At 35.6% G+C, this 14,091-nt stretch overlaps 1 protein-coding gene across 1 annotated transcript; it reads right to left on the bottom strand.

Annotated features, from left to right (window-relative positions):
- Positions 1 to 3,250: 3,250 nt before the first annotated feature.
- LOC149168774 (monooxygenase 2-like) lies at positions 3,251 to 11,736 on the bottom strand. The gene is made up of 7 exons (XM_089426962.1): positions 11,586 to 11,736; positions 11,326 to 11,472; positions 11,167 to 11,232; positions 10,881 to 11,055; positions 10,527 to 10,758; positions 10,328 to 10,419; positions 3,251 to 4,010 (listed from the first exon to the last, which is right to left on the bottom strand). Exons 1-7 carry the CDS (start codon positions 11,687 to 11,689, stop codon positions 3,525 to 3,527), a joined length of 1,302 nt encoding a protein of 433 aa, XP_089283088.1. The 5' UTR covers positions 11,690 to 11,736; the 3' UTR covers positions 3,251 to 3,524.
- Positions 11,737 to 14,091: the final 2,355 nt, after the last annotated feature.

Below are 14,091 nucleotides of genomic sequence, written 5' to 3'. Positions count from 1 at the left end.
AGTGACATGATAACTTGTAATGTGTTGATCCATATTTTCATATAATATTTCTCTGAGGGTTAGCTCAATTGGTCGAGTTCTCATAGCGAAAGCACCACGCTAATGAGAGGTAAAAGGATCAATTATGATTGATGCCGTCGAGGTTATGCTCTGTAAATAAGCTGATGGGATGTAATACCTTCTAGTGAATATTCCGAGATATTTCTTCGAAAAAAATAACATATGTAAATGTATACCTTGATGATAGTGTTGATAGATGGAAGCGAGGAGGATGGGACAACCATCCCGCTATCAATGCACACAATTAAGAAGGGTGACATGGTAGCCACCCTCCACCATGTGTCTTTGTGTCACATTAGACTTGCAACATTAAATAAGATTTTATTATGCTAGTTTTCTAGAGACCTCCAGTATTAATGTCATTGATTTTTAGGATAGTTCTAGTACAGTCAATGATGAATAGTTACATATGATCTTGACTAAGTGATGGGAAGGTTCTCAACCTTCTTCTTTTGTTCAAACTAGAAAGAAGGTAGGTTTGTTGCATATTGTTTCTTTGTGAGGAGAAGGTCCAAGCCCCTTAGACTCCCAAGTTTATGGTCTTTTGTTTGCTCATTTTCATTTGTGGTTTATCTCATCTCTAGAAAATAGCTTCCATTTTATATTGTGCATGTCAAGTTCAAGTATCAATTTATGAAGTTGGGTTGATTACCTTATGTTTTAATATCTATATTTGACCACTCTCATCTCAAGATATTGTCAGTAGCAGAAGGAAATATTATTTGATTAGGTGCATATTGAGATTGTGTGATCGTTTGGTAATAATTTAGTGCAAATCTCAAGTATGGGGGGATGGTCGGACTTTAGATTTTAAATCTTTATTTCCTTTTCTCACTTTTGGATTCTTACTTTTGAATGGTGTGTCTCTTATGAAGTCTTGAGAGCTATAGCCTTCATTTTTTATATTTTTTGGTATATTTCTCTTGCTCATGGGATCTAAGGTCCTACTTGGTGTAGGTCCATTCTCTTTGGTGGAATCTTACCTTCTTGCACCAAGCATCTTTTTTCTTTCTCATTATTCTTGGGTTGCTATTTGTCTACATGTAACCACTTTTCTGTTCTTTCAATGCATGCTTTTTAGCCTCCAACTCCCCCCCTTCCTGCATTTTCTATGTCACTTTCGTTAGAGAGATGTCGTGTTAATGTGTGAACTCTAGACAAGGCACCAATGGTTGTGGAGCCCTTGGTGGCTCTAAATCCTTTTCCAGAGCTAGTCCTTATGTGTGGCTTTATCACTCTCACACCCCTTCAAAGGTTTAGGTTGAAGTGGCAGATTGGACTCTAGACCCTAGTTATATTAGAGGAACACAAAACCATGACCTCCAAACAATAGACTTATATTGGAAGGTTAAAGGCCTTTTAGGAAAGGTCCTTGCAAATCAAAATGGTACAAGAAATGAAATAATCCAGCTCTTAAATGACATTAAGAGGGAGCAAACAACCATCATAACTCACTTGAAAAGCTTGGACTTTTGCATGGCTCACATGGAAGGGTGAATTAGAAAAGTAAGTCAACAAATGCCTCTTCAAAGACCAGTTAAAACATAATATATTGATGTTTCTAGTTGATCTAGATGATTATGGCTAGATTTTTCTTATTTAGTTAGGAAAATAGTTTATTTTGAGGCTTTATGGCATAAACAATTATGGGTGCCAAGTACTTGTTCTAGTAATAGTTTTCTCTATTATCTTTATTATTTCTAACTCAAAAGAGTTAAACTTTGGTAGTTGGTATGGTTTCCAAAGTGTCAAAACATGACATAAGAATTATGTCATTATATTCTAACCATTGGCTAATAGAATGAAGTCTACGTGTGTGTGTCATGGGAGCTTCACTCAATGAACCTTTGACATATCAAGTGCATTTGTGGCATACTAAACAATAATCTTAATTTGGCTACATATTGGAAGATACCTCTATAAAATCACATTATTTAACCCTCTACCAATATAAACCCAATACAGTGCTAATTTACAGAACCCCTACTTTCACTGGATATTGAGTAACCATTTTCTCAATAACATTTTGTATACCCTTTATATTTTTCATTAACTTTGAGCTTCCATTTTTTATACCTGTCAATATAAAAAGCCTTTACCCTTATATATCCCCAATATACTATGTCATTTTTTCCTCAATATATATTCCCCAATATAAATACACGAGTTATGATATTGCTCCCATAGTGGTGTGTGTTTTTTAAATTTTCTTTTATATAGTAGTTGAAAATGATTTGTTTTAATAATAATTTTTTTTTATATTTAATATAGATAGAGTATATGATTATTTCATAAATTAATATGTGAAATATAAAAATAAAACTGCTAATAAAAAATTTAATTTAATTAAGTAAAGTTTTTCGGTAAAAATCACATAAGAAAAATTTTTGACTAACCAATTTCAAACCAACAAGTGTGGTTTATCATCAAAACCATATTACAATTATACTATTCACTTAAATACAATTTCATTATAATTTTATAAATATATTATAAATTTATATTTTAAAATTAAATTATAGCCATGTATAATTGATAATGCTACTTGAACCCCTGAAACTAAAATAAATATACACGGATATTATCATACAACTGATTATTATGTAATAATAAAGGATAAGTAAAATAGAAACGACAGATATATACCCAATGTGTTCCCCTGTTTTATATGAAGATATAAGAACTTATGAAATAACTTTAAATGGGTACACATGTTCCAAAGGTCCCATTTAATCTTTAAAAGTAAACCCCCCAATAATTTGTTTCAGACGACTAAAGTGCTTGCAATTTTCAGAGAGTTTCCAGTTAGAGATAGGACTAAATAGCAAGAGTGGCAGTTTCTCTTTACTGAACAATGACCTTCATGTATCCTTTTTTTTTTAATGGTATAATTACCTTCCTTATGGTGTAATTTTCTTTTATTTTTTATGGCGTAGTTTTTTTTTATGATACCTCTTAAAGAGGTTAGTGTGATGGTGGGTTTGCCATTCAACTTTCCTATAATCATTTCCTGAAAGCTTGTTTGCGGATTGGGCAATGGACCAACACGAAAGAGGAACTCATTGCATCATGGGCCAGTAATCAATCAAGGCTATTGGTTAGAGAGATCAAGCAAAGGCAGAAAATTACTTTTATATACTGACTTCACAGATGTTAATGCTAAAAAAGGTCTTCTCAGACCAACATAGGACTCTGTCAGTTCTTTTTTTTTAACAGACTGCAAAATATTTTTTGCAAACAGTCTTCTCAGACGAGCTTCAATAGTTTGCCTATGTTTACAGTAGTTGTTTTTAGGATGATCAGGGTATGGAATGTATCTTTGATTCATCATAAATAGCAGAATTCGGTTTTCTTTTTCTTCTTAAAAGAAGAAGAAGAACACACTTTAACTTCTATGTTGCCCTTTGTGAATGTTGTTTGTCGTTCGTATGGACGATAAGAGAGAGTTATATTTGCAATGGAAATTACAATTCATGTTCGTGTGCTGCTGCTGCAGTTGATTGGAGGGGCAGAGTCCCACAGTCAGAGGCTGCGAAGTAAGGAATATATGACATGGAGATGAAAGGCAACCAAATCCAGTCACGAAGAAATCGAAGAAAAGAGGAGTATCCCTCCATGACACTGCCTACCAAAAATGCTCCTCCAGTGACGCGCAACACTCTCCATTTTCTCGCCGCCGCGAATTCCGTAAAACATTCCGCTATCATTCTTTCTTCTTCTTCTCTCCACTCATCCTCAAAATTTAAATTTAAGGCAGAGAGGCATCTGGCCAAAATCACAGCGTCCTCCAGCGCGGAGTAAGCACCTTGACCCACATCTGGCGTCATTGGATGCAGTGCGTCTCCAATAACCGTCACCGCCCCTCTTCCCTTTGCCTTCCTGTCCCATTCCCACGGCCAAAACCACCTCCACTTTAGATCCGCAAAATTCAACGTCTCTGCGGAACTGCGCTTTATTGTTGAAATCTAATTTCAACGCAGCTGTCAGAAACCGGTCAGCTAATCCGCCGGAAAGCTCTCGGGTTGATTTCAGGCAGAAGGAATAATCCGGCAAGGAGCTCCGAGAAAATATGGAGCTGACGTGTGGTTGACCCCTGACGTAACGCAACGTAAGAATCTCGGGGGTTAATGTTCAGCACTTGTTGGCCTTCCGATATCATTTTCGCCGTTCGATCTGCTCCACTCCTTTCAGCCGTTGATTGATTAAACCTGCACACGGGCCTACATCAAATTAAAACTCATGCGTGGAGTAAAAGACTTATGGGTTGACCGCCGTATGAAAGAATTTAATGAATTTATGTGTTGTTCGTAGCTTTTAGGTAGATGCTTTTAATATAAGTATGGGCATGTATAATATATGTTTTTTATATATTTTTTTTATACGGCATGTATTAAAAAAAAGTCGTATGTAATAATTTTATGTTTTGAGTGTGTTGACCTTTTTTTTATGGATGTATCGCACATGGTTGGAAACAGAGTGTTTTCACAGCAGCGTAAAAAAAGAATGATGGAGCAGTAAAAGAAAAACACACAGCAGTGTGTAAAATGAGAAGAACCAGGTGATGTAATTTTTGGAGTTGTAAGAAAACCGTGTGTGGTTTTTGCACAAGCAGTGCATAAAGAAAATGGTGAAGTTTTTTTTGTAAGTCTGTGTGAATTTTGTTTACAGCAGTAAACTTATGTAAACTTTTATTACAGCAGTAAGTTGTTTTCACTGCAGTGAATGTAAAAAGGGATTTACAGCAGTTAACCCAGTAATTTCTCAGAAATCTTTTATGGTGTTGAAATACTCTGTATCTCTGTGATTTTTTTTAAGTCTTCTTCTGCACAAAAGATCCTGGAAGGGTAGAAACAGAGCATTGCCTCTGTGTGTTTGTTTATTTGGTTTATGGTATTTTCCCCTACAAAAAAAATCCCAACAGTGGTATCAGAGCAAGCTTAGGCTCTTTAAAAAAGTTAAAGAAGCTGAAAGAAGAAGGTTGTTGCTGCAACAAAACTTCTCAGGCAGACAGAAGACTCAGACAGCGAAGGATTCAGGTATTCCCCAAAAGCATTTCTCTTGTTATTGCTGAAGACAGTCAGTTTTTTAAAAAAAATCACAGTCAAGGATTTAAAACCATAGTTCAAGATGCAAGGAATGGCAAGCACAAGCATTGGTATGTTCAACACCCAGCTCCCACACTTTAATGGGAAGAACTATGACTACTGGTCTATAACCATGAGAGCTTTGTTCATCGCTCAAGATATATGGGAACTAGTAGAATATGGGTTTGAGGAACCAGCAGATGAAACTGAGTTCAATGCATTAACTCAGGGAGAGAAGGATCAGCTGAAGCTCAATAGGAAGAAGGATGCAAAGGCCATTGTCTTGTTGTATCAAGCAGTGGACCAGAGTATATTCCCAAGGATAGCAGCAGCTACAACATCACATGAAGCATGGCAAACCCTTAAGACAGCCTATCAAGGCATGGAGAGAGTGAAGACAGCAAAACTACAATTGCTGAGAAAGGACTTTGAGAATCTGTGCATGAAGGAGTCAGATAACATTGACTCATTCTTCACTCATGTGATTGGTGTAATCACACAAATGAGAACTCATGGAGAAACTATTGAAGATAGAAGGATTGTGGAGAAAATATTGAGGGTCTTACCTTCAAAGTTTGATGCCATAGTCACCACCATCGAAGAGACAAAGGATCTCTCAAGTTATTCAGTTGATGAGCTACATGCATCACTGATAACACATGAGCAGAGGTTGAGTAGGAATGAAAACTCATCTCTTGAGCAAGCCTTCAAGACCCAGATGTCCTTTGGAAGAGGAAGAGGTCAAGGCAGAGGAAACAAGAGAGGAAGAGGCAGAAGCCAGAACAGAGGTGGAAGGAACAGCCCAACAAATGCACAAGGAAGAGGCAGCAATACAAATCAGAACCAAGGCCAAGGCAGCAGCCAACAAGGAGAACAGTATCATGCTCAAGGACAAAGGTATGATAAATCTAATGTTCAATGCTATTATTGCAAAAAGTATGGACATTATGCAAGTGATTGTAGAAAGAAACAACATGATATGAACAACAGACAAAATGCAAATGTTACAAGAGAAAACAACAGTCAAGACAATGTCCTGTTAGCTTGTAACATGGCTGAAACACATAGTGAGGACATATGGTTTTTAGACTCAGGTTGCAGCAACCATATGACAGGAAACATTGCCCTCTTCTCAGCCTTAAATCAGAATTTGAAATCAGAGGTCACACTAGGAACTGATAGTAAAGTGTCTGTTATGGGAAAAGGAGAAATAAAAATACTTTCAAAGCAAGGAGAAAGGAAAACCATAGCAGATGTATACTATGTCCCCGGAATGAGATGTAATCTCTTGAGTGTTGGACAGCTTGTCCATAAGGGGTACAATGTTTTCTTTAAAAATGATGTATGCACCATCATGGATATACCACCCAGCAAAAGATGCATTGCTGAAGTGAAGATGACAAGGAACAGGTTGTTCCCTTTGAGGATCAGGGCAGATTTGAAAAACAAAAATGAAATTGCAGCAGTTACCCAAGAGGCCTTCCAAAGCGTGCCAAAGGATGAAAATTGGTTGTGGCACTTGAGATTCGGGCATCTAAATTTTGGAGGTCTAAACTTATTGAGCAGAAAATGAATGGTAAAGGGATTACCATTGATAGAGAAACCGGACAGCCTATGTGAAGGCTGCATTTTGGGAAAACAACACAGAGAAAGTTTTCCATCAGGGAAGAGCATAAGGGCAAAGACACCCTTAGAGATTATCCACTCAGATTTGTGTGGACCAATGCAAGCTCCATCATTAGCTGGCAGCCTATATTTCTTGACATTCATTGATGATTTTACAAGAAAGACTTGGATATATTTCCTTAAAAACAAAAGTGAAGTGTTTGAGAAATTCCAAAACTTCAAGGCATTTGTGGAAAACCAAAGCGGGCTGCATATAAAAGTTTTGAGAACTGATAGAGGAGGTGAGTATATCTCCAAGGAATTCCTAAGATTTTGTAGAGAAAATGGAATTCACAAACAGTTTACAGCAAGGTACACTCCACAACAAAATGGAGTTGCTGAAAGGAAGAACAGGACCATCATGGATATGGCAAGGAGCATGTTGAAGGCAAAGCATTTGCCAAATGAGTATTGGGTTGAAGCTGTACATTGTGCAGTTTATATATTGAACAGGTGTCCTACAAAAGCAGTCATGAACAAAGTGCCAGAAGAGGCATGGAGTGGGAGAAAGCAAGGAGTCACCCACATGAGAGTTTTTGGGTGTGTGGCCTATGCACACATACCAGATCAGCTAAGGAGGAAGTTGGACAGCAAAGGGGAGAAATGCATCTTCATTGGATACAGTGAGGAATCCAAGGCATACAGGTTGTATATCCCATCTACCAAGAAGTTTTTTGTCAGCAGAGATGTTCAATTCATTGAAGAGGAAGCTTGGGATGGAAGCATAGAGAAGACAGTTAATGTTAAACACTGTTTGTCTCATGATGAAGATGAAGAGGAAGTGGCTGAAATGAATCCCCAAACAACAGCGCCAACACAAGAACAGCAAGGGACACCATTGAGGATAAATGAGAGTGCTTCTCCAAGCACACCACAAGGAGGAAATTCAAGTGCATCTTCAAGCACTTGCACACCAAGTGAACGAGGTAAGAAGTTTAGAAATCTAAGTGAAATTTATGAAGAAGGAATGAATTCCTTATTTGCCTTGTTTTGCCATGTTGATGATCCTATTCATTTCGAAGATGCAATTAAAGATAGGAAATGGATAGAAGCTATGGATGAGGAGATGAATGCCATAGAGAGAAACAAAACATGGGATTTGGTTGAGTTACCAAAAGGCAAAGAAGTCATTGGTGTGAAATGGGTCTACAAGACCAAGAGCAATGCTGAAGGCAAGATAGAAAGGCTCAAGGCAAGGCTGGTTGTCAAAGGCTACAAGCAGCAGTATGGAAGAGATTATGAGGAGACTTTCGCCCCGGTTGCAAGAATGGAAACCGTGAGAGCAGTGCTGTCCATAGCAGCTCAAAACAAATGGAAAGTCTACCAAATGGATGTGAAATCAGCATTCCTAAATGGAGTGTTAAAGGAAGAGGTTTATGTTGAACAGCCTCTTGGATATGAGAAGAAAGGTGAAGAGCACAAAGTGTGCAGATTGAAGAAAGCTCTTTATGGGCTGAAGCAAGCGCCAAGAGCATGGTACAGCAGGATAGATTCATATCTATTGGACAATGAATTTGACAAATGTGAAGGAGAACCCACAGTCTACATCAAGGAAAAGGATGGTAAAATTTTAATTGTTGTCTTGTATGTAGATGATGTTATTTTCGCTGGAAATGATGTTTATCTTATTGAGAATTTTAAATCAGTCATGAAGGATGAATTTGAAATGACTGACATGGGTTTGTTGAGATACTTCTTAGGCATAGAAGTAGATCAAAATGAAAAAGGAATTTTTATATCTCAAGCAAGATATGTAAATCAAGTTTTGGACAGATTTAACATGCAAGAATGCAAGGCAGCCATCACTCCCACAGTAATGGGATTAAAGCTCAGCAGAGAGGACAACAGCAAGGATTTTGATCCTAGCTTGTATAAAAGTATTGTGGGCAGCCTTATGTATTTAACAGCAACTAGGCCTGATTTAATGTATGCTGTTAGTTTAATTTCCAGGTTCATGGAGAGGCCGAAGGAGGCACATTGGCAGGCAGCAAAGAGAATTTTGAGGTATGTCAAAGGTACCAAAATGTTTGGAATTTTATATCATGCCTCAGAACATTCAGATTTGGTTGGGTACACAGATAGCGATTGGGCTGGAAGTGTAGATGATCAGAAGAGCACTTCCGGTTATGTTTTTAATATGGGTTCAGGAGCCATTTCATGGGCTTCTAAGAAGCAGTCCATTGTAGCATTGTCTACAGCAGAGGCTGAATATGTGGCAGCTACAGCAGCAGCATGTCAAGCAGTGTGGATGAGAAGAATGTTGAGAAGCTTAGGCCAAGAGCAGGCAAAAGCGACAGTGATTTTTTGTGACAATAGCTCAGCTATTGCATTGTCAAAGAATTCGGTGTTTCATAAGAGAACGAAACACATTGATACAAGGTTTCACTACGTCAGAGAATTGGTGAACAATGGAGAAATTGTCCTAGAACATTGCAGGACTCAAGAACAGGTAGCAGACATCTTGACAAAGCCACTTGATCAGAAGAGCTTTGAATTTTTGAGAAAGTGTCTCGGTATGACCGAATGCCCAGCTGTTGAAATTAAAGGGGAGTGTTGAAATCTAATTTCAACGCAGCTGCCAGAAACCGGTCAGCTAATCCGCCGGAAAGCTCTCGGGTTGATTTCAGGCAGAAGGAATAATCCGGCAAGGAGCTCCGAGAAAATATGGAGCTGACGCGTGGTTGACCCCTGACGTAACGCAACGTAAGAATCTCGGGGGTTAATGTTCAGCACTTGTTGGCCTTCCGATATCATTTTCGCCGTTCGATCTGCACCACTCCTTTCAGCCGTTGATTGATTAAACCTGCACACGGGCCTACATCAAATTAAAACTCATGCGTGGAGTAAAAGATTTATGGGTTGACCGCCGTATGAAAGAATTTAATGAATTTATGTGTTGTTCGTAGCTTTTAGGTAGATGCTTTTAATATAAGTATGGGCATGTATAATATATGTTTTTTATATATTTTTTTTTATACGGCATGTATTAAAAAAAAGTCGTATGTAATAATTTTATGTTTTGAGTGTGTTGACCTTTTTTTTATGGATGTATCGCACATGGTTGGAAACAGAGTGTTTTCACAGCAGCGTAAAAAAAAAGAATGATGGAGCAGTAAAAGAAAAACACACAGCAGTGTGTAAAATGAGAAGAACCAGGTGATGTAATTTTTGGAGTTGTAAGAAAACCGTGTGTGGTTTTTGCACAAGCAGTGCATAAAGAAAATGGTGAAGTTTTTTTTTGTAAGTCTGTGTGAATTTTGTTTACAGCAGTAAACTTATGTAAACTTTTATTACAGCAGTAAGTTGTTTTCACTGCAGTGAATGTAAAAAGGGATTTACAGCAGTTAACCCAGTAATTTCTCAGAAATCTTTTATGGTGTTGAAATACTCTGTCTCTCTGTGATTTTTTTTAAGTCTTCTTCTGCACAAAAGATCTTGAAAGGGTAGAAACAGAGCATTGCCTCTGTGTGTTTGTTTATTTGGTTTATGGTATTTTCCCCTACAAAAAAAATCCCAACATTTATTAACTCTCCAATGGGTTTGGGCAAATCTCTCACCGCCTCTAACGCTGCGGATTTGAGTGTTTCGAGATCGTGCGATACATGAGCATCTGTGGAATTAGACGTGTCAGCACAACCTGTTGCTGCTATCGATGATAAATTAATTGAAATGGAACCGCCTGCGTAATAAATAAACTGAATTCATGATGTGGGTTACCTTGTGGTTGTGCTTTCCTGGTTATAAACCAATACACTTGTTTGTCTGTGCACGGAACGATTCCTGCCCTCACCCCCTTACCCACTGTTAGTACAAACTTTTTGTCTAATGTGTGACCGTCCTGAGAAAACGTTGCCATCCCTCTGAAGGAAGCCCGTCCGCATGGTTTAGCTGCTCCTAAGCCAATCCACCGTGCAACCATTGAATGCACGCCATCACAACCGATCACGATCTGATCATCATAAACACCACATCACATCAGTTTTAAACAACGCAGAGAGATTTGGAAATCATCAAAACAAAATGGTAATGGTGGGTATATAAATTATCTTGAAACCCACAACCCTACCCTACCTTGGCTGTGATGGATGTTCCGTTTGTGAACTCTAATGTGGTGAAAGGAGAGCCGGTTTTTTTATGAATGGAAATAAGTTTAGAGTTGAATCTGATACTACCATCGGGCAACGCTTTAGCTAGTGTTTCCAGAAGCACGCTTCTTTCTATGCACCGGGATTCCACGCAATTCATACTGAACAGGTTGAAAATTATGAACAAAATCAAAACTGACATAATCGGCTGAGTATAACTTGTTTTCTTCCATTTCATGTTTCAAATGATAATATAAATCAAATTTATTTACCCTGTGCGGTCTTTAATAAGCTGAATATCTTTTTGGACACCAGAGCAATTTGAGAAACCCCGTATCCTGCATGATCAGCAATACAGCGAAACACCATGATTAATGGATATCTTATCTTCAAAACAGATGAAAATGAAATTGGCAATATTAGCATATTACCCATCAAGCAGAGGGTAATTTGGACGAAGGGTGTCTGCTATGCCAAGAGCGTCAAGTGCTTTCCAAGCGTTGGGCCACATAACCAAGGCCGTACCGGTAGCTCGAAGAGAGTCAGAGCGCTCCAGCACCACGCTCTTAAGGCCGATCCTGTATGCATGCATCCACCAGGGTGGGGTCATTCAATTTTTATTCATAACCATTATAACCACAGTATTATTGGTACATTTTTAAGCTGAGAAATGAGACAAGATAAGCTGGACCTGTGGAGGGCAATGGCTGTGGCCAGCCCTGCAACGCCGCCGCCAACGACCACAATGTCAATGGTTTCATTTCCAGAGCAGAAGAAGCTCTCAGCGTTGGCCATCTCACTGCAGCCTTTCTTCCTCCCAATTTGATAGGTTCCCACTTTGTCCATATAATGCTGATTGAGGGAAATATATTAATTTATTTTTAATTTATTATTGTAATTTGGTGGAGTTAGAAAATTAATGATGGGATGCCTAGAATATATTAGATAGAAGGGTATATTTTGTGAGAAATTTGACTATAAGGTAGGGAAATTAGAATTAAATTATATAAATTTTATTTTATTGGTTAAAAATTATATTAATTTATTTTTATTATTAATGTAATTATATAAATTAAATAATTGGTAAATGGTACAGATATTAATTTATTTATAATAAAATGTGTTTTATGATATAAAAATTAATTAATTTATTTATTATAAAAATTAAACAAAATCATAAAAATTAATTAAATTATATATTTATTGTTCGGAAGAGTTTTTTCTTAGTATATAAAAATGTTGTAATGCTATGAATTTTCACTAAGTCAAATTATATTTAAAAAAAAAAAAAGAAAAAATAAAGAAAATGAAGATCCATGTAATATAAATATTTCAATTGGGTTAAATTGAAATAAAAATGACCCTATAAAAATAAAATAATAATAAAAATCAAAATGACTTAATGTATTGAGAATCCATGATATTGGCCCATGGTATTTATGTAGAATATAGCCTATATAAAGAGAGAAATTAAACCATCATAGATCCACTTTAATTCAGGTTCTACCAAGATGAAATCTCTTGAGAGGAAAACCTCTTTTAGAGTGAAGAGATTTGATCCCTCTCAGCTTGGTAGATCCAAAGTAACTTGATAAATCCAAAATTAAAATGGATCTAAATTGGTTTTATATAATTATCATTATTAACAATTAAAAAAATTGATATCTAAATTAAATAAATAAAAATTAAAAAAAAAACATATAAAGAGATTTTTAAATATAATAATTCATATCTACTTTACAAATTAAGAATCTTAACCATAAAATATAAATAAATCCCTACGATTAGAAATCTTGCTCCATATGTTTAATTTAAATATTATTTTTTATTAAATTTTTATTTAAAGAAAATAATAATAATTTTTTTTAATTTTTACGCTGAACATTTATCAATTTAATATTTATTATAAATTGTTGTTTATCGATATTCACTCATTATTATTATTTTTATATCACCGCACTTATAAATATTCATAATAAAAAAAAAACAACAACAACAAACAAAAAAACCTAACTTACAAAAATAAAAAATGAAAAACACATCTATCAAAATGCTTATAAATTTAATCCAAGCGAACAATTAACCTTTGATTTTATAACACGACCTTTACGCATTAAAAATAGCCATGCAAATAAAGTAAGTCGAAAGCGACCATAGAAGGATACAAATCCCTGGTCCAACTCTCCTCCAAGGATCAAATATAATTGTTTATTTCTTATCATACGAATATCTTATTGTACTAAATAATCAAGAAAAGTCAAAGAAGACAAAAACATGGAGCACATTATTGTTTACAATTATTCTTTCTTGTCGTATTGAGTATTTTAAACTGGGTATTTTTAAGCGATATGAGTATCTTTTTCTTTAATAGTTATATATATATATATATATATATATATATATATATATATATATATATATACACACGTTTTTATTGTCAATGTCCTATTCTAGAAATAACGTGAAACATGCACATATCTTGACGGGTTTGTTAAAAATACTTTTCAATCTTTAACCTACAAATTTATTTTTTTTTTGGGTGAGTTTTATAAATATAATTTTATTAGTGATAACTGATACTACATTCTGTTAAAAATATTTTTCAATCTTTAAACCATAAAAAGATTTTCATAATTTTATTAGTGATAACTGATATTACATTGGCAACTTTTTTAATCAAAAAGGCACTTTAGGATTTTATATTTTCTACCTGTGAAGACCAAAAATACTATGAGTAACTTTTTCTTTAATAGTTATATATATATACGTTTTTATTGTCAATGTCCTATTCTAGAAATAAGGTGAAACATGCACATGATCTTGACGGGTTTGTTAAGAATACTTTTCAATCTTTAAACCACAAAAGGATTTTCATAATTTTTTTTTGGGTGAGTTTTATAAATATAATTTTATTAGTGATAACTATTCTGTTAAAAATACTTTTCAATCTTTAAATACTTTTCAATCTTTAAACCAGAAAAAGATTTTCATAATTTTATTAGTGATAACTTATATTACATTGGTAGCCTTTTTTTTTTTAAAAAAGGCACTTTAGGATTTTATATTTTCTACTCGTGAAAACCAAAAATACAACATTATTATCAGTGATGCCTTTAGGTATTAGAAATTAATTTCTTAGAGATTTGTACAAAACTTAAAGAGGACAGTATTAGAAGGATACGACCTTTTTTTAACAT

This window comes from Pinus tabuliformis, chromosome 4_2, assembly GCF_031772625.1.
Source record: "Pinus tabuliformis cultivar Carrire ecotype Pingquan chromosome 4_2, CPIR1, whole genome shotgun sequence".
Lineage (NCBI taxonomy): Eukaryota > Viridiplantae > Streptophyta > Pinopsida > Pinales > Pinaceae > Pinus > Pinus tabuliformis.
This window is presented reverse-complemented; position numbering and strand designations above follow the sequence as displayed.

Coding starts and splice junctions, on each gene's coding strand:
- LOC149168774 (XM_089426962.1), bottom strand. CDS start 11,689: ATGGCCAACGCTGAGAGCTTCTTCTGCTCTGGAAATGAAACCATTGAC. Junction 11,056..11,166: donor CTTATTAAAGACCGCACAGG/GTAAATAAATTT, acceptor CAACCTGTTCAG/TATGAATTGCGTGGAATCCC. Junction 10,759..10,880: donor GAACATCCATCACAGCCAAG/GTAGGGTAGGGT, acceptor TATGATGATCAG/ATCGTGATCGGTTGTGATGG.